We start from the raw sequence: 21,730 nt of genomic DNA, 5'->3' as shown, positions 1-21,730 counted from the left end.
CAACAATATTATAAACAACTAGAATATTTTTAACATACAAGTTTCTTAATCTAAATTTTATACCATTTCATTTACGAATCAATCCAATAATTTAACTTAACTACGAGTATAATAACAAGAAGAAAAGAACCAATAGGAAAAGAAAAGAAGGATTTAGAAAAGAAAGAACAAAAGTAGTAATTAGAGAATGTAGAGAGTAATTTAATGCCCTAATTTAATGCAATCAAACACTTTTAAAGTAATTATAGACTTGTGCCCTGAAGTTAAATCTGTTAAGTCCAGCCTTCACAGTGTCGGGTAATGAGTTCCACACTTTAACAGCGTTAATGAAAAATAAACTAGATGATGGTAGGTAATTAAATTTTGGAACGATGAATTTGTTGCATCTGCGAGACTGGTATCAACTTCTCTGTCAGATAGGGAGGAGACTTGAATAATATAAGTTTGCACAAAAATATGCAATTCCTAGCAGACAAATAACTATTAAGGCAACAGCCCAGTAACCTTGATCGCCATGCAGAGATATGGTCATATCTGCCAATCCCATATACATAACGCGTGGCGTTATTAAATGCCACATTAGGTTTATGGCAAGATGTGGAGTCGAGTTTGCTGTATACCACATCAGAGTACGTAATGAGAGGCATAATTAGCTGGAGAACTAATTTGCCCCTCGTTTTCTCTGGCGTGAATGTTGCAGAGACTCTCAGCTTACGCAATGTAGCATAAATGTTCCCCACAACCCTATTTATACTATGGTCAGCACAGGTAAGTTATGTGTTGAGAATAAACCCCAAACTTTTTACCTTATCCATAAAGGTAAGGGAACTTGTACCTATCCACAATTTTGGGATATTGCCAACATGCACAACACTATTACATATAGGTAAGACATATGACTTTGACGCGTTCAGACATAAAGAGTTTTCATTAGCCCATACAGAAATAGCAGACAAATCACTGTTTATTTTGAAACATAAATCTTCAACGAGACCAATACGACTGGACAAGTACAATTGTATATCATCAGCATACGCATGGACATTCACATACTGACAAACGTTAAAAACATCATTGACAAAAAGACTGCATAAAAGCGGACCAAGGATAGACCCTTGCGGAACACCAGTGTGTACGTATCTAGACTGGCATGTTGATTTACTGGTCTTGAAATAGTGTTTAAGCTTCAAACATAACAATTTGTGATTCACTGAGTCAAATGCTTTAGAAAAGTCAAGTAAGCAAAGTAGAATCAAGTCTAGTCTCTGTTGTCAAAACTAATTCTAATTATGGAGCAGTGAACCCCAGAAATTCGTAAAATTTTGAAAAGGCCTTCAAATATAGGGTACCTCAGAATATTAAAAAAAAGCACTCTTTTGCAACTCTGTTGCAGATACTCAGTTGATACTTAACCTTAATATTGAGGATATTTTGGACGATTTGAATTTGATTGAAGTGAGATTTTCATAACGAATTTTGATGAAAGAAATTTTGGAAATCAGTGACAGTGGTTTATTAATATAAAAAATCAAGGAGTGGTTTATGACCAACATTTTAAATAAGAGGAAAATTTCAAAGTAATTCAGTTTATTCTGACGATATTCAGATGCTGAAACATTCAACGCATTAACCATAATGACTCAGATCCATGATGAAGAAAGTTTATGTGCGGCAAATATAAGAGCCGATTCTCAGACGCAATTTGTCTCTTGTAGCACAAATTCCTGCGTTTGCTGAATATATTTAGCCTCGATTTAGTTCAACAATGAATTGATTAAGATCCACAGCGTATTGAGGAGTGTTTCGAAAAGTGTTGATTTTTTTCACATATCACCCACACAATCTCAGTTTTTTCGTAAACAAACTGCTATAATGACCCCTGTTACGACAGCCAATCATTCGCTGAGAGAGAGAGTCGGTTAATGGCCTGATATTGGCCACGCTTTCTGAGTTTTTTTCAGCACGCCATAAACCCATGGTGAAAACATTTTTAGAAGTGCGCTATTTAGTAGCGGCTCTCAGCGAATTTGAATTAATCAGCTGATGGCTTGACGTCACTAGGAATTCGACTTCGGCTGCCCTCACAATTTTCTTTTTCATCATAGTTAAGGCGGCTGTCTTGAACTACTTCTAAACTCAGTTCCTCTTGGGCTACGGATACCTCCGGAGATACCTATACCGCATGTGCCAGGTAACCGATTCCAAGTGCATATACTGGGAAGCGCTGAGCGATGACGCTGAACACACATTTTTTAGTTGTGACAGATGGCTCGCGGAAAAAAATGCTCTGAGGGAGCAGATTGGCGACATCGCGCCGAGCAACATAATCAGTAAAATGCTCGAACGCGAGGACTGCTGGAACGTGGTAAAGAAATGCATCGAGAACGCACTACGGAAAAAAAAGATCGACCTCGACACAGTGCAACAAAGTGAAGCCGAGACACAAGAAGACGAGCCTATAGCATGAAAGCTGGCTACAAATATGGTGGACCCAGACGTGGGTGAATAGGATTGGTCCTTTATGGATGCCGTTCTGGGCCCTACCGAAGTAATACGGGAAGGGTGTCTCCCCAGAAGGAGAGTAGCTATCGTTTTAGTGGCCACACCCCACGACGCAATAGACGACGGTCGCTGTAAGTGCGAAAGCATTTTGAACCCTACCTCACCCACCAAAAAACAAAAACAAAAAAAAAAGGCGTATGCCGTAGAGGAATGGGTTGCTGTGTGCCCACCATTCGGAGTACGTAGGTCCGAATATCCGTGAAACACCAAAATGAAGACAACATTTTTTCTAATAGAGGTCGCCTCTCGGAAGGCGATGGCAAACCCCCGAGAGTAAATCTGCCCATCACTTTCAAACTTATACTCAACTTTCAGTAACCAAAGTTGTTGTCTACACTCTAGGGTTAGCTTGTATTTGTTGTTTAATGGAGCGACCTTTATTGAAAACAGATATTTTTTTTGCTCTGTAATCGCGCAATATAAAACCCGACCCTCGTATAACTATGCGCTTATAGTTGTTGTTTTATTACTATTATTTTTTCTTTTACTTGTTGTTGTTATAATTTGTTGTCATTAATATATTATAGTGTGTTGTCATCGCTGAGAGGATGACGTTGTCCGCACGGAGCGAATTGTTGAGTTGTGATCTCGTCCGTATGGCCGCAGTTAAGTCAATTGCGGTGATAGTGGCGCAGCCGCTGCCGTCTCCACTGCCGCCGTCACTCTTTTGTGACTTCCAGCAGGAGCTGTGTTGCTGCGCCGTTGTGTTGTGTCGTGTTGTTGAGTGCGACAAGTGCTGAGTCGAGGCGGGTGTTAAGTGTTGTTTTGATCGTTGCAATGGAACTGCGTAGCTGTGCTTTGTTTTGCATTTTGCTCTTTGTTGTTGGATTCAATGTGATCGCTGTGACGGCTAGACCGCGCGGACGGCCAAGTAAGTAGAGAAATAAATTTGAATTGTATGAAATGTAGCGGAACGTGTAGGGAAAAGTAAAGCAAAAACGTGGGTGTGGCGGCTTAAGTGTAGGGTAGAAAAAAAGTGAAGAAATCATCTCGACTAGTTGCGCTCAATCAGGGCTGCTTATTTCAGATAACAGAATTGCAATGTGTGTGTTTTTTTGTAGAAATCATTTAAAATATGGTTTTTGAGTGATTATTCAAACTCGCCAACGTCCATTCACCTGCCGTCTTGCTGCCCACCAATACTGCCATTCATTGGCTCTGCTATCGATAATTTCATATTGTTTTGCCGGTATTTTTATTAATTTTTTTTTTTTATTGTGGAAGAGTGTTTAATTGCTTAACTAAATCGAGGTGATAACGTGGAGACGATGATGTCATGCTTTTTCTGTCAAAATTTATTGCATCTTTTCTTTCTTTCTGCTTCCTCCACACAGACATTTGCCTGCAGCCACCGCCAAGGTCAGAAGGTGTTTGCACTATCGAAATCGAAGGTTTCTACTTTGATCCGCGCACCAATGATTGCCAAATGTATGTGTTGGGTGGCTGTCGCACAGTACCGGGACAAAGCTTTGGCTCACGACAAGATTGCTTGGACACTTGCGTGCATTTGACGCGGCGTATACAGGACTTGCGTATCAACGAATGAGCAATGATGGGGTTGGAAAAATGATTTACACGATATGAGACGCATACAACAAAAAATGTATTAACAGGAAACTGCATGAAGAGTATCTCAATAAAATAAAATAAAATAAATCAAAATATAAATACAAAATTGAGCTCTGAAATTTCAATGTCCCTTTAATATTTTCCCAGTTTGCGATAAAATGTGTGCCGTAGGCTATTTTTTTAATGCCATAAAAATCATTCAATATTTTCTAATAATTTTTGTTTTGTAAGTAAAGTAAATTTTTCCTTCAGGATTAACACAAGGTGAAGTCCAAAGTAAACAAGACTGCGCTGAAATAGGAACGACAGGAGCTTTGTTCTGATAACTTCGAGTTTATTTATTCAAAATGGTCCCCTCTGGCCTCGATACACTTTTTTGCACGATCTAAAAGCTTTTCAAAAGAGTATTTCAGGTCATTGACCGGAATGTACTTCAGGAAGTTGGTACAGGCCTTTTGGATGGCCTCTACGAACGCAAAGCGTGTTCATGGCCAAATGCAATTTTCCGAATAGGAAGAAATCACAGGGAGCCATATAGGGCGGAAACGATTAGTGATTGATGGTTAAAATGCGATTTCTAAGCAAAAAATTAGTCACAAGAGTGGATCAATGAGATAGTGCATTATCATGCAATAAGCGCCAGCTTCCTCCTTCGCGGTATTCAGGGCGAATTCGACGAATGCGATGCAACAAACGCTTCAAAACGCCAAGATAGAAAATTGCATTGGCAGTTTGGTCCATTGGTACGAAATCCTTGTGGACAATTCCCTTGGAATTGTAAAAACAAATGAGCATCGACTTGATTTTTGACTTCTTCAAACGCGATTTTTTAGGTGGTGTCTCTTCTGCGGCCTTCCATTCGGCACTTTGATGCTTTGTTTCAGATTCCTGTTGCAAACTCTACGTTTCATCACCAGTTACAATGTTGTAAAGGAAGTTCTCATCTTTTCTCGCCTATTTAATGAGGTCTTTCGAATGTTGAATTCTGAGCAATTTTTGGCCTTCAATTAACTTGTCTGGAATGAAACGTACGAAAGGTCTACGTACGTCCAAATAATCAGTTAAAATGCGATACATCGATGGTTTGGAGATATTCAACACTGATTTCTTGAATTTCAACGATGTTTTCGGTTCATTTTTGATAAATTTACGAACGATTTCGATGGAGTTTTCGTTGGTTATTGATTTTGGACGGCTCGTATGTTCATTGTCATTTATGTCCTCACAACCATCTCTGAAACGTGTAAACCACTCATGAACTGTGGCACGATATAGACACTCATCGCCATGAACAAAATTTGATATTAGCTCTTTGCCCGAAACTCATTTTTGTACCGATGACACAGACATACTGACACTTTAGACGCAATAACTTCGCTTCCACTGAACCGAATGTCACCAAGCTTTCACTGGATGTCAGAGGGATGTAACTTTCAACGCACTAACTCATCAAAAAGATGGCGGCTTCAAAAACACGCCAGTTTTGTTTATTTTGGACTTCACCTTGTAGATACATAAAGGGTGTACAAATTTTTCTATAAGGGTGTTTTTGATAGAGCAACCCGACGCCATTCAAACACAGTCATTACGTCCAGAGAAAACAACCCTTTGGTGCGGCCTATGGGCTGGAGGAATCATAGGACAATATTTCTTCTAAGGCGAAGCTGGCTCCAATGTAGCAGTGAATGGCGAACGCTGTCGCACATTGATAAACTTTGACTTTTTGAAGCCGGAAATTGAAGCCTGTGATCTTCACAACATTTGGTTCGAATAAGACGGCCCTAGTTGCCATACAGCCCGTGAAGCAATAGATTTACTGCGTCGTCGTTTCGGTGAGCAATTTATCTCTCGCCTTGCCCCAGTGGATTGGCCACCAATATCGTTTGATATCACAGCTTTGGACTTTTATTCGATTGAGACATTGAAAGCCAACATTACTAAAGTTATTCACGAGATACCGACCGAAGTCCTCCAGCGAGTCATCCAAAATTGGTGTTTACGGATGGTCGAATTACGACGCAGTTGTGGCTAACATTTGATAGTTATTATCTTAAAAAAATAAATATCACGACTGGTTCTACAAAAAAATAATAAGGATTTCCCAATTCATTTGAATTTTCGTTGTTTTATTTCAATTTAAAATCCGATACCTCCAAATTGATCACCTTTTATTAGTTCAGCACTCCGCGTTACTATGGAAAAAGTATGAAATTTGGATACAAATTACTTCAGTCATATTTGTTGGTAGGTTTTCTACTGCCAAGCTGATTTTTTCCGTGCGCAAACTTACAAGTTGCACAAGTGATTGGAATCCCGTAGAAAAACGGATAGTGGCGAAGAAAGATCACTTCATTCATAAAGTGGAATATCTTCAAAATATATTGGAAAAGTGAGTGATTTCACAGCAAATAATAAGAAATCGACTGTAAAAATTTTTCAAATGGAATCGGAGACTCCTTAGATAAATACGTATCGTTAAACTCTGAAAATGAACCCGACAAACACTGTTTTTGCATCTTCACGGATGGCTTCAGGACCGAGCACGGTTCCGGCTCTGGGGTCTACGCCGAACAAAACTGCACTTTGCTCTTGGAATGCATGCATCTGTGTTTCAAGCGGAGGTGTATGCTGTTCAAGAAGCGTTGAACTTTGTTGTGGAAAACAGATGGAGAGGCAGGTTTATCATATATGTGTCTGCAGCGACAGCCAAGCTGCGTTCATGGCCATAGACAGCCCCCAACCATTTCAAGGGTAGTCGAGTACTGTAAATAGAGCTTGAACTATGACGGGAGATATAATATCCTTATGCTAACATGGGTCCCGGGACATGTGGGTATCGCGGGTAACGAGATCTCTGACTCTGCCACTCGCTTCGGCAGCCATCAAAGCCAGGGTTAGCAAACGGGTTACTCTAACCCACAAGCGAGCTTGGCAGTCTGAGAGGCTGCAGATGGACAAAACTGATGTTACCTGTCATGACCGACCGACTGTCGCAGTTCCTCCAGTCACTAAGCAGAGGGGACTGTAGGCGGCTGGTTGGACTGATGACGGGCCACTTTCTATGGGCAAAGCACATGGAAAAGGTGGTATTTGGCACTGATGTGTTAAGAAGAAAATATTAAAAAGGGAGTCCGAATGCAGTACAATGGTCTTAATTGAGTCTGAGTGCTGTACTTGCTAGTCTGTCCCAACAAAAAAAAAAAAACAAGTTCAATCATTGAGTAACTAATACCCGATCATGTTTGTAAGTCCATTTGCCAAAAATTAAGTGATTGTGACTTTATCTTATTATTATACTTACTAATAATCCAAGATTTGCGCTACGTAAATTGTCAGAAGACTCATTGATTAATAGCCGTGAGTGAGTTTCTGAAAAAGAGCAAATTACTTCGTTGCGCCATTCGTCGTATTCATTTGGTACCTGCCTCTATTCTCTTTGCAGCTGAAATTCGTGATGAAAAGAAGCTTCATGCGAATTACAGTCATGAAATAAGTCACTTTGATTCTAAGCGAAATTATTAAAAATATAGCAAAAAAGATAGCCCGTTTCATAGCTTGGAAAATCGTGCAAAGTTGGAAGTCCAAGCAAAAGATGAATATTAAAAGTGAATTAATAAGAAATATTCATAAAAAATATTTAATTTATTTTTCTGTGTTTATTATAATTAATTGCAATTGATAAAAATTAGAATTAATGAAGCATTGGCTGCCAGGGTTATCGGCTGTCACAAAATATGCACTGGTTGTTCCCAGCCGATTCCCGTTTGTTGTTGGAATGGAGGGTGCAGGTTCTTTGCACTTACTTGACTGGAAGGTCTTTGCACTCAGCATTTTAAGGTTTTGATATTTTATGTTTTAAGCCAAGAGCCAAAATTGCACCTTGAAACTACAGTTTGTATGTTACGCATATATGCAGTTGGCTAAGATGGTCGCATATATAGTCAATACGTTTACAAACAACTTTAAAATTTCGTGACTAATTTATTCGTAACAATTGATTGAATGTATGTGCCTCATAATACATTAGTAATAAAAGGTGTTCGGCGGCAGAATTAAGTTTCAAATTTAAAGTTTCTCCCTAACCGCTGAGGGTATGAGCGAGCTTGAATTAATTTGTGTCCAGCTGTTCGTCGTAGATTTTGCAACGACGTTGCAATATTCGACGTTTACGATTTGATTGATTCATATTTGCGAATTATCGAAATCAATTCGACTTCTTGACTATGCCAGCGAGTCCCAGGCAGAACTATTAGCAATCAGAAAACAATACAAATCACTTAAGTACTAAAAAGAAATTGGTGTAAGAGTAGCTAACTTTTCCGACAGTCAAGCAGCTATCAAGGCCTTAGATTCCAATTCCATTTCATCCAAACTAGTTTTACAGTACAGAGAAGAGCTAGAATTGCTTAGTCATTGACTTCGAAATTAATCTGATGTGGGTTCCCAGTCATAGGAATATAGAGAGTAATGAGAAAGCAAACGAGCTAGCAGAGGCGGTGGCAGTTGCTACCCCATTCAATATAATAAAATCGTCAATTGCTTCTTCTTCTTCTTAATTGGCGCGATAACCACTTACGCGATTTTGGTCGAGTTTAACAAAACGTGCCAGTCGTTTCTTTCTCGTGCTAACCGGCGCCAGTTGGGCACACCAAGTGAAGCCAAGTCCTTCTCCAACTGAGCTTTCCAACGCAGATGAGGCCTTACTCCCCCTCTGCTATCACCAGCTGGTACCTCATCGAATACTTTCAGAGCCGGAGCGTTTGTATCCATCAGAACGATATAACCGAGCCAACGTAGCCGCTGTATTTTTAATCGCTGCGCTATGTCTACTCGTATGTCGCCGTAAAGCTCATACAGCTCATCGTTCCATCGCCTGCGATATTCGCCGTTTCCAACGTGCAAAGGTCCAAAATTCTTACGCAGAATCTTTCTCTCAAATACTCCAAGCGTCGCTTCATCCGATGTTGTCATCGTCCATTGCTTCACACTCCTATATTTTAGCCGAAAGAAGGTGGAATCAATTAACTAAAAGCAAAACAACAAGAAAAACGTGGCCGTCGTACAACATCCAGAGGACGGGCTACCTCTTAGGATACTCACGCCCAAGTATCTCACATATAATTGCAACCATTGCCGTTCACTGGAAGGAATCTCATCTGCAGCAGCTGTCAGGCAGAGGAGGTGAAATAAAGTCTTTTCTGCTATTTATGCGAATGTCCATGTCTAACTAGAGCAACACTTCACTCTTTCGGTAAACCTTTCTTACATAAAAGTAATGAAATTTCAGACAGAGATAAAAAGTGGATCTCACGAAATGGATCTGACTAAAAAAGAAAATTATACGAGAGCAGTGGTAGAAAAATGGCGTAGGTCGCTAATTAGGATTATTTCATTAGAAATGATCAACCACTTCAACAACAACAACAATAACAACATTGGTGAGAAGGTTTTTGCACCAAATTCTGTGGTAAGCAGTCCACCGAAAATATTGAAGGTGTCGCTATAAGTTTGTAATTTTTTTTTTTGTGATAGACTAGCAGGTACAGCGCTCAGACACAATTAAATCTATTGTACTGCCCTCGGATTGGCTCTATAATTTTCTTTAAATCACTCGATCTCCGAAGAAATTTGAATAGATCTTGTGGTGCCAAGGAGCCAACGTGGTCGCTTTTTAGCACATCAGTGCCAAAGACCTCAAGTCTGATTCGAGCGAAGGCGGGGCAGACGTACAGAAAGTGGTCCGCCGACTCATCCTCCTCTCCACATGCTGGGCAGAGTGCACTATCTGAGATGCCCACCTTTTCCTTGTGCTTTGTTCATAGAAAGTGGCCCGTCATCAGTCCAACCAGCCGCCTACAGTCCCCTCTGCTTAGTGACAGGAGGAACTGCGACAGTCGGTCGGACATGACAAGTAACACCAGTTTTGTCCATCTGCAGACTCTCTCAGCCTGCCAGTTTGTATGCTAATACGTACCAGTGCATGCGCAGGCGAGCTGCAGCGCATGCTGAACGATATAATGAAAGAACATCCTTTCCTCAGTACACACACATGGTTTATTCCCGAACGAATTGATGAACCGTTTTGGTGACAAATCCTCCAATCCACTCACCTCGCCTGATCTTACCCTTTTGGATTGATTTATGTGGGAATACCACACAAGTAAAGTACAGTAAAACCTCTCTTGAGTCAACACGCAGCGTCTGCCAGCTTTTGTTCGTCCAAGAGAAGAGGATAACTTCTTCCAATACATAAGATCTGGTATACAAAAAAAAATGTCCGCTCAAGGGAGTTGTTCGGCCTAATAGAGGTGTATATGAAAAAAAACCCAGCGACCATCTCAGCGGCAGAAGAAAATATCGTTCAGGAGTTTAATGTCATTCCGCCATTACTTCTCCAGCGAGTGGCACGGAGTACGAAGGCCAAGAGTGTAACAGACGCAATGATCAATATTTAGAGGGAATAATTTTTAAGAAATAAAATTCGCACTTGCCTTTTTTATAAAAGATATTGAAATAAACTTTTATCCTTCGAAATTTTCTTTTAATTTAGCTTTGAATTCCAGATACTCCCACTGGACAGCCTCCATTTATAGGCAACTGGAGTCGATTTTATTTGGCTGGAAATTGAATTTTGTCGCGCATTGAAATTGAATAATCGCATATACATTCATACTTACTGTAAAAAATATGATTACAGATCAACTCATTAACTTCAGTGTCATATTGTTTTTTCTAACACACGTGTCAGAGACCAAAATTTATCAATAGGCTGATTGCGGCATGCTGAGCCCATTAATATTAGCGATTTCCAAAAATATTATATTTTGCGAAAAAGACTATAAAACCTATGCAAAACACTTTACTTTGAAAACAAAAAAATTAAAAAAAAAAATAATTAACCCATAAAACCATTTATTTCGTCATCAGTTTTATTTGGATCAGTTTATATTATCGCTGAGTGCTCCAGAAATCGGATTCTATTGGCTTCAACAAATTTTTCTCGCATTTTCCTTATTTATTGAATCTTTCTTGTATAAGAAACTTACAATAAGTTATCAAATCTTATGTGCCAGAGTATTATGTTTCCTTGCCAGTGCTAAGAAACTAATTATTTGTTCAATGAGATATATACATGTGTACATATGTGATTAAATAAATTAAAAATGAATAAATGGATGAAGCTAGAAAGGCCTAGTTCCCAGTGTTCCTTAAAGCGTCCGTTGTCCCTCACGACGATTGTGTGCGATTGATGAGGCCGTACAAAAAGTCGGCATGGCCGGGATTCCGTTGCCTTCGTGAACGGACCCTCGTGCGAGATGAGATAATTAAGATAGTGCAGACTTGAAGATGTCTTTTTTTCTCAATTGTGTGTTACCTTCATTTAGAACTAGATTTCGAGCTAGTTTATTGGGATATAAAAGATGTTTAAAGTATTTATTAATCAATAATATATTTTCCCTCATTATTTACAATGCCTTCCCAACGTTTAGGCAAATTTTTAATTTCCTGCTCAAAAAATTGTTTGTCCTTGGAGCCAAAATACGCTTCGACATCCCTTTTTATAGCTTCTTTTGAGAAGTAGTTCTTGTTACTCATATGGGATTGAAGTCCACGCAAAAGAAGATAATCACAAGGTGCAATATCCGGAGAGTATGGTGGATGCGGCATTAGCTCCCATCCGAGCTCGTTCAGCTTGCCTAATGTTCAGGTTTGATAGCTGATGGGAATAATAATCAGCAGTTATCTTCTGGTTTGGTTCTAGAAGTTCATAATAAACAATACCGGTCATATCCCACCAAATAGACAGGAGAATTTTATTGGAGTGAAGGCCATCTCTAGGAGTCGGTTCTGGTGTTTCATCTTTATCTAACCATTGGCGTTTGCGAACAGGATTATTGTAAAGGACCCATTTTTCATCACCAGTAACGATACGGTTCAAACAACTTTAATTTTCAAACCGTTGCAGCAGCTGAGAACACACATTCACGGAACCCGTTTTCCCAGTTTTGAAACCTTTCCCAACTGAACCAGGTGCCTGTGAACTGTTCAATGCGATGAATTTGACCTCTGAGCTATCATATCGACTGTCAAATTTGGCTCAGCTTCCACGAGTTCGAGCAAGGCGTCGGAGTTAAAGACTTCAGGACGACCAGCGTGCGGGGCATCCTCCACGTCGCAGTTACCACTTCGGAATTTCGAAAACCACTTTTGCGCAGTCCTTACACTCACGGTATCCTCTCCGTGAACAGTGATTATTTCTGCAGCAGCCGTTGTTGCATTTTTAACACTTTTATAAAAAAAATACCAAATTTGCCTCTTATACGCGTTCGAAGACTCCATTTTATTTTTTAACAACACGTGCTTCTATCTGCAATTAAAATCACTTGTTGAATGCACAATATATCAAAGAAAATATAAACAGTTCCATTATATTCCGCGAATAAATTTTTATATGCAAAAATCGTACAAAAGTGAAATTATGGGTAAAATACGCACGAAGTTATGGACTGACCTGATATTTCATCGGCTACACGAGGTATGCAAATGTTTCAGTGAATGTTAGCATTCTTTATATACCATGGAGATCCCGTAATTATCCGCAAGACTTTAGATTGCACTCTCTGAAGTTTTTCGATATTTGAAGACGCAGCAGTTCCCCACATTTTCCATATGTCCTTATTGGTTTGAGCATGGTTTTCTACGGTAGCACTTTGTACTCTAGAGGTAATGCTGATTTCGAATTAAGCATCCAATATAGATTTTTCATTTTAAGCTTGATATTAGTCACTTTATTTTCAATATGATTCCGCCATGTGAGTATTCTATCTACGTGAGTCCCAAGATATTTTTTTTTCATTTTGTTGTGGTATATGCTGACCATTAATTGTAACTGCAGGGCAAGTTTCTTTCTTTAGAGTAAAAGTACTATAATATGCACGCATTTGGTTTCATTAACCTTTATTCTCCAATTTTTGAGCCATGTTTCTATTGCATCTAAATGCCTTTGTAAAGGGTTTTTCAATAAGGGCGGGTAGATGTTGAAATGGAATAAAATGGCGTTTGCTGTGTGGCACGTAGCGCCGTCCTGCTGGAACCACATGTCGTCTAGATCCATATGGTTCAATATGGGCCATAAGAAATTGGAAGGGCCACCACGTCTACCGAAAAATGGGCGCAATGCGCGCAACGTTTGCGTTAATGAACACTCATTTTGATAATAAAGTTTTATCATTTGAACGTGCTGTTCAATCGTGTAACTTGCCATGATGATTTGGCATTAACAACTGAATAATAAACAAAAGATTTGACAGATGTCACCAAAACAAAATGGCTGACACAGGGCGCCAAAATCGACCCGCGCCAATTGAAAAACCCTTTAGTATAGACGTTGCCACTCAAGAAATAATGAACAATACAATAATTATACTATAAGGTGGCGCAAAATTAATCACCCCACCGGCAGATTTATAATTTTTGCAAATGGCATCATACTTCCATCGTATTTGACACTTGTAAACTATGATACTATACAAACAGCCAAGCAATGGTCTAAAGAAGAATGGTCTAAATAAAGATTTCCATCATTCGAAATATTTTTCATTTTAAATATTTTTTAAGTACATTAAGTACCTTGGCAGATTTCAGTACATTTGTTTGCTCTAGTTTTCAATGTAAGGGTTTAATTAGGGCCCGTTAATCGAAATGAGGGAAGTATTTTCTGTGAAAAAAGTGCCACACCGCAAACGGGAGGAGGAGCTCGGCGAAACACCCAAAAAGGGTGTCAGCGCCAATTATTTATAATATTTATTGTATTTATTTTTATTTATTTAAGTGCGCGAGCAATGGATTCATTTCTCGCAAATATAGTCTTAAAGTTCTCTCCATAAAAAGGATAAACATTGCGAAGACTTATTTGTGGAACATTTGTGGAAGCTTATCCGCTCAAGTAGAACCGGACAGTCGACGTTTCCATTGCGGGGTTAGGGGTAGTCAGAGGCCCGAGAAAATGATGATTTTCGATAATTTTTGTTTTTACTCGTCAATTGCTTTACTTTATAAAAATAAAACCATAGCATTAATACATTGTGTTTCGACTTGACTTTAGCAAAATTTCAAAAAAAAAAAACGATTAATAAATGTAAAAGTTATCGCTGTTTGTATGGAGCCCGTTTCTCCAGAAGTCCCTTGCGATGATCATCACAAGTTCTTTGGAGATTCATCTAAAATCAATCGGACAAGAGAAATTAGTTTTATTAATAGATAATCTTGTGCCTGAGCGAAGCTTTTTTTTTCAAAATTAACTATATGGGGGCCTCAGGAAAGATTGAAATATTTTTCAGATTTCAAATCGAAATTTTGAAAAAAAAAATTCTTCGATTAGGCACGAGTTCTTTATGTTTTTCAAAAGCAGTATACATTTTATTGAAATCTACCAAGCGCTTTTGAAGTTACAGTGATCACCGGTTCAAAAAACATAGTTTTGAGAAAAACGCATTTAAAGTCTTTGTTTTTGTTTGTTTTTGCCCGAGCGCTCTTTGTTAATTGTTGAATAACTCGAAAGGTATTTGTGGGACTCACCTCAAATTTTCACAAAATATTTTCAAGATATTATACTTAAAAAAAATTTAAAAAAATCTAATTTTTGGAAAATTCTGACTACCCTTAACTCCTTAAAAAGAAGGAGTTTAAACTAAATAAAGTCATATCATAAAATACCTCGCAGAGCATACGCGTACACACATTTTTATTCACGAAATATTTCTTATTAAGGAAACAGGCTGCGATGACGCCCACCTCTAAAATGGAATGAATTTTAATTTTCAACAATTCGTCCATTCTTAGTATGAGTATTTCAATTTTGTGCAATTTTTCAAATACTCGTCATTTTAAAATTATTATCAAAGTGTGCGTCGAGCATATAAAGCTCGTTTTATATTACAATTAATAATCCTACACTCTCTACACAATAGATTTGTAAACCCTATGTACATACGTACATACGTACATACATGTAATATAATATTTGTTCGTGTTGTTTGTCATTTTAAATGCTGGCCACTATCATCAACTCGCCATTTCAGCGTTGAAACTTAGTTCGTTACGGGTGTTTGGCTTCGATTTCAGTGACCAACGCTCCAAAGCTCCAGCGTTCCAACGATCAACCGCTTCACACGTGAATGTTTACGCACAACCCGAGCTGAAGTATGGACTTCACGTGATTACGACACAGCGCCTTCATACCTCTTTCAAGTATTGTAAGTGTTGTGTGTATGTGTTAGTCTCGCGTACTGATAAGCTCCTACCACTGCATGGGGGTAGCAGCAGAGCTTCTAAATTTGAAATTATAGTAAACGAGTTCTCGTACTCGCCACAATTTTTTTTTTTTTATTATGAATAAATTTTATTTGCAATCTATCAGTTGACAATCAGCAAATTTTTTAAAAATAAGGATTATGACAGGATTGATTGCGCTCCATTGAGACCAATCAATATATTGTAAAACAGTTGTATTCGCTACAAATCAATTATGTTTCCTCAAATCTGTTTGGGAGATCCAAAATATGAATTTTTTTAAGGAGTTTGACATCCGTGCTATTGTGTAGAAGATTTCTTGCTAGTAAGTTTTCAAGGTACGACAGTCTGTTTAGGTATCTTCGAGAGGCTTTGGTGATTTCATTTCTAACATAAGGTACATTTAAGTCTTTGTGAATTTCGAAGTTAGTTATATACCAAGGAGCACTAACAATGTTTCGTAAAGTCATAGCCTGGTATCTTTGCAGGACTTCAATGTTTGAGTTACTCGCTGTTCCCCAAAGCTGCATATGTCCATACTGGCTTTAAGATAGCTTTGTAGAGCAGTACTTTATTTTCGAGACTAAGTTGTGATCGCGAGCCTAAGAGCCAGTATATTTTTTTCGTTTTAAGCTTGAGTTGTTTCTGTTTCTCTTTAATGTGGGTTTTCCAAGTCATTCTTCGGTCCAAATTTACTCCGAGGTATTTGACAGTTTCACTTTCAGGTATGGTAGAGCCATTCAAAAATACGGGAGGACAATTCCCGGTTCTCAAAGTAAACGTTATCTGAACAGACTTCTGAGTGTTAACCTCCATCTTCCAATTCATTAGCCATTTTTCAACCATATTCAGTTGTTGTTGTAGGTGAAGTGATGCGTCATTATGATTACAGTTTGTGGCAATAAAAGCTGTATCATCAGCATATGTTGCAGCATCTATGTTACTGTTAAACGGTAGGTCAGCGGTAAATATTGTGTATAAAACGGGACCTAATACGCTCCTTTGAGGAACTCCAGCATTAATTGAGTACAACTCTGAAGACCCATCTTTTTCATGGACATAGAACGTACGACCACTAAGATATGACTTTATAATTAAATAGTAAGGAGCTGGAAGCCAATTTTTTATTTTATAGAGTAACCCTGAGTGCCAAACTTTATCGAATGCTTGCTTGATATCTAAAAATACTGCAGTGCAATACTGTTTATATTCAAAAGCATTCTTGATAATTTGAACAATTCGGTGGCATTGCTCAGGAGTCCCATGCCCCCTCCTAAACCCAAACTGATGTTCAGGTATTATATCGCAGTCCTCTAAAACAGGTAACATTCTTCTTAAAAGTATCTTTTCAAATACCTTAGAGAAGGTCACCAGCAAGCTAATTGGATATGATAGACGGACAGTACTCTGGTTTGTTAGGTTTCGGTATCATGACTACCTCGGCGCATTTCCATTGACTCGGGTAGTGGTTGAGTCTAAGCATCGCATTATATATATAGGTAAGAAGTCTAATACATTTTGGAGGCAGGTTCCTTATGGTAAGTCCATCAATTTTGTCAAAACCTGGAGATTTTTTAAGCTTTATTAAAAAGTTATGCACCTGAGTAGTATTTTCGTTATTGGGAATCAAGTTCAGTTGAAAAACTGATTGCAAATGTTGAGCAAATGCTTCAGCTTTTTCTTTATTTTCTCGGTACCGGTGGCCGTTACTATCTTCTATGACAGTTGTTCCTCTAGTGGGCCTCTTTAGGTATTTGGTTGCCTTCCACGCAAGGGCCGCTTGAGTTAAAAATTGTGAATTTGAGAAAGATATTTTTATATTAGAGTATGCGCCTTCGTTTCGCCACTTCTCTGCTCGCTTGACGAGAAATTTTCATGTGCAAAAAAGGCACCTTATATAGTAACACATATATAGTAATTTATTCTGTTTTTAGCTTTGTTACTTGCAGTCTTCTACGAGTATTATTCCTTTTTTACTTGGTTAGTCTTATCTTAGTTGGCTGACGTTTTGTGTTGAATTCGCAAAAAATACGTCCGTGGTCAACTTTTTAAAGAGAGATTCCTACGCGCTATCGAGAGGAATACACGTACCAAGAGGCATCAACAAAAGTTTTCAATGTTCTTCTTTTCGCTTTTTTTGGTCCATGCTGTACTTATATATAAAATATTATAATATAAAAATGTTTTTCTTGAAGTCACGATTTTAGACCTACCCGACTTTATTATTATTTTCGCCTAAATATTTTACATTCTTTTTTTTCTGTTTATAGTAGACTACACAGAAGACAGTCAGTCCGATTATGAATAGAAACTTTCCGATAGACTTTTCTTTATACTCTTCCCTCCTATCATGAATAAAAATTCAGAGGAGATTTTTTCGTGATGGCACTTTCAAACGAATGAATTTCTCTAGCAAAGAAAAATATAAGAATTTAAACTTTTTTATGGAAAACAATGCAACAAAATCCGTTTAGGTCAAAGTCTACCAACGATAGTCAATTAGATTTGGGAATTGCAATGGAATTTTACTTATATATTTATAAAGGCAGCATGGAGAAGGCTAGCAGGAGGTTAAACAGGCAAAAATATTTATTTTTTGTTTTGAATTTTTTTATTTTTTATCATTTAGTATTAATTATATTAAATAATAAAAATAATAAATTTATTGTAGTTAGACAACTTTTTTGTTAATTTTGTACAAAAAGTATTTGGGGTTCTAGAAAATTGGGTTACCACTTTGCAGCAGATTCTATAGGGTGATCTGTATTATGTACTCTGTTTCTAGTGAGACCAAAGCAGTTTCTATAAGATAGCGCAAAATTTATCATCCAATATTGTTTTTTTGAAAAATTTGTTTTACTATTACGTGTTGGACATTCGGTCATAACACTCGGTCTGGGTCCAAAAAATCCTGTTGACTATTGCTTGGATTAATCATATTTTAAGGGGTTAGGGGTAGTCAGAATTTTCCAAAAATGGGATATTTTTTTTGCATTTTATAAAGTATAATATCTTGAAAATATTGTGTGAAAATTTGAGGTGAATCCCACAAATACTTTTCGAGTTATTTAATAATTAACAAAGGGCGCTCGGACGCCCTAGACATACATAACAAGGGCTCACAGCCAACGTTTGTAACGGCTAGAAGGCAGGAGGTGATTGATCTAACCCTATCAAACTCAAAACTTGGGTGGTCAATCAAGAACTGAGAGTTCTTGCCGAAGATTCGTGCTCGGACCACAGGTCCATTGAGTTTCAGTGTGGCGAGGAGGCACAAATGCCATTGCCCTCTAGAAACCCAAGAAAAACCGACTGGCAGAAGTTTAGGGAGGCGTTGCGGGACCTTGACGTTGCGCCACCAAGACTTCGAAAAGAACAGGCCATTGAGGCGGCTGTTGAGAAACTCAACGCTGCCCTAACCGAATGTTTTGAGTCAGCCTGTCCAATTCGACCTCTCCCTAGCCGGACTCCCGTTCCTTGGTGGAATCGAGAGCTCCAGATGCTGAGGCGTGAGTCGAGAAAACTTCTAAACCGGGCCCTCAAGACTAACCTTGCAGAGGACTGGGAGCGATACCGTGATGTTCAGAAGAACTACAAGAGGCTTATTCGGGAATCGAAAAGAGCCTCATTTAGGGAATTCTGCAGCGGCATTGAATCTCTGAGTGACACGGCGAAATTGGTTAGGATCCTGAAAAGGGACCCAACTGCAAAGCTGGGGTCACTTAGGAAATCTGATGGCTCCTTCACGGAGCGGAAAAGTGAGACACTCAGCTTTGCTGATGGAATCTCACTTTCCTGGTAATCAGATAAGCATCAGCCGGCAACAGACCTTATTGATAGAGGCAGTAGTCAGAGCTGTTACACCTTCTCGGCATGACTGGTTCGTTGCCAGATCTGTGGTGAATGAGGCCGCCATTCGATTTGCCATCAAATCTTTTGGCGGCTACAAGTCGCCCGGACCAGATGGCATATATCCTGCCATGCTGAAGGAGGGTGCAGAGTTCGTGACAGCAGCCCTGAAGAAAATCTTCCCGGCATGCCTGGCACTGGCTTACATACCACGCTCTTAGAGGACGGAGAGAGTCGCTTTCATCCCAAAGGTTGGAAAAGACGACTACACCAGCCCCAAAAGCTTTAGACCCATCAGCATGACCTCTTTCACGCTGAAAAGTCTCGAACGACTGGTGGAACTGCGCATACGTCAGAAGTCGCTGAAGGCTCACCCTCTGTCTCTATTTCAGCATGCCTATCAGAGTGGAAAATCCTGCGAGTCGGCACTGCAAAACCTTGTTGCTAGGGTAGAGCTGGCCATCGACAGGAGGGACTACGCTATGGGCATCTTTTTAGACATAGAGGGGGCGTTTGATAATGCCACTTTTGATAGTATGTGTAACTCTGCCAGTAGGCACGGCGTAGACCGGGTGCTAGTAAATTGGATTCGTTCGATGCTGGCCCAAAGAATCGTTTCGGTGCGAGCAGAGGAAGATCTGCTGGTGTCATCTGGGGTTAATAGAGGCTGCCCCCAAGGCGGTGTGCTGTCTCCATTGCTCTGGTGCATGGTAATCGATCCTCTACTCACCACCTTAAACGAGTCGGGAGTCTACGCACAAGCATATGCGGACGATGTTGCTTGTTTGGTAACATGCAGGAAAGTGCAGAAAACTCTGGATCGGATTGACACTTGGTGCTGTGCGAACGGGCTATCGGCAAATCCTGCCAAGACTGGTATTGTCCTCTTTACCAGAAGGAGGAAGCTTGATGGACTCGCTCTGCCAAAGCTAAAAGGAGTCACAATCCAGCTATCCAAGGAAATTAAATATCTTGGAGTAATCCTCGATAGTAAAAAAAGTACGGCAAGCCAAACTTGAATCCTATAGAAATTTCTGCAGTAACGTCGAAGAAATGAGGGAAACAGCGAGACTTTGTAAGGTCCTTCATTTAGACCGCTCAGTAAGGCTGGATTCCATTCGAAAACCTGATGGTTCATACACCATTTCCAAATCGGAAACGTTTAATGCTCTACTCGAAACCCATTTTCCGGGTAGTAGAACTCTCTCTGAAGCTGAGAGTGGCATGAACAATGACGGTGGCAACGGTGGAACCTCTAGGTACAGCTGGTATATTGCTATTCGGATAGTGACAAGGGAATCGATAAGGTTTTCCTTATCTTCCTTTGACAACTTTAAGTCCCCTGGACCTGACGGAATATATCCAGTAATGCTTAAAAAAGGAGGAGACAGGCTGATTGAGGCCCTGAAAAGGATCTTCACAGCCTGTCTTGCATTTGGTTATATACCATCCCAATGGCGACGCGTAAGAGTAGTATTTATTCCAAAACCAGGAAAAGATGACTATTCCCTAGCAAAAAGTTTCAGACCAATCAGTTTGACATCGTTCATGTTGAAAAGTCTGGAACGAGTGGTGGAGAAACATATTCGAGTGGGGGTATTGCCGAGAAGTCCACTTAGTAAAAATCAACACGCTTACCAGAGTGGAAAATCATGTGAATCAGCCTTACACGATCTTGTTAGCAAGATTGAAGCTGGGCTGGAAGCTGACGAATACACAATGGGCGTGTTCGTGGACATTGAGGGGGCTTTTGATAATGCCACTTTCGGCTCGATATGTTCTTCTGCCGAACGACACGGAGTTAATCAAGCCATTATAAAATGGATATACTCCATGCTCTCTGAGAGGCTGTTAACCGCTGGTGGGAGCGACGACGAGCAAATCACAGTCAGGGCCAAGCAAGGATGTCCCCAAGGGGGTGTTCTTTCTCCGCTGCTGTGGTGCTTCGTCGTAGACTCCCTATTAGCGGAGATGCAGGAACTCGGCTTTCACGTCCAAGCATATGCGGACGACGTCTGTGCGCTAACATCGGATAAATCCTTAAGGAGGCTTTGCACGAAAGTGCAGAGTATCCTTGACAAAATCGATGATTGGTGCATGAGACAAGGTCTTTCCGTTAATCCGAACAAAACAACCATAGTCTTGTTTACGAGAAAACGGAAATTGGATGGACTCAGTCTTCCAACATTGAAAGGTGTGACACTTGGTCTTTCCAACGAAGTTAAATATCTAGGAGTAATCTTGGATAAGAAGCTGACCTGGGAGACACACGTTTCACTGAAGGTGAATCGTGCATTGAAGATTTTTCAGCAATGCCGTAGAGCCTTTGGCAAAACTTGGGGTCTGAAACCTGCTGTGGTCCTATGGATATACACGGCACTTATCAGACCAATCATCACTTACGCTTCTGTGGTCTGGTGGCGACGGAGCATGGTTAAGTCCACAATCCGGGAACTAT

The 21,730-nt window shown here is 39.6% G+C and overlaps 1 protein-coding gene across 1 annotated transcript; it reads left to right on the top strand.

Annotated features, from left to right (window-relative positions):
- Positions 1 to 3,119: 3,119 nt before the first annotated feature.
- Positions 3,120 to 4,250, top strand: LOC128863315 (kunitz-type serine protease inhibitor PPTI). The gene is made up of 2 exons (XM_054102427.1): positions 3,120 to 3,433; positions 3,897 to 4,250. Exons 1-2 carry the CDS (start codon positions 3,340 to 3,342, stop codon positions 4,106 to 4,108), a joined length of 306 nt encoding a protein of 101 aa, XP_053958402.1. The 5' UTR covers positions 3,120 to 3,339; the 3' UTR covers positions 4,109 to 4,250.
- The last annotated feature ends 17,480 nt before the right edge of the window (positions 4,251 to 21,730 follow it).

The sequence above is a fragment of the Anastrepha ludens genome, chromosome 5 (genome assembly GCF_028408465.1).
Source record: "Anastrepha ludens isolate Willacy chromosome 5, idAnaLude1.1, whole genome shotgun sequence".
NCBI lineage: Eukaryota > Metazoa > Arthropoda > Insecta > Diptera > Tephritidae > Anastrepha > Anastrepha ludens.
Note: the sequence above shows the minus strand (reverse complement) of the source record. Positions and strands in the feature narration are given on the sequence as shown.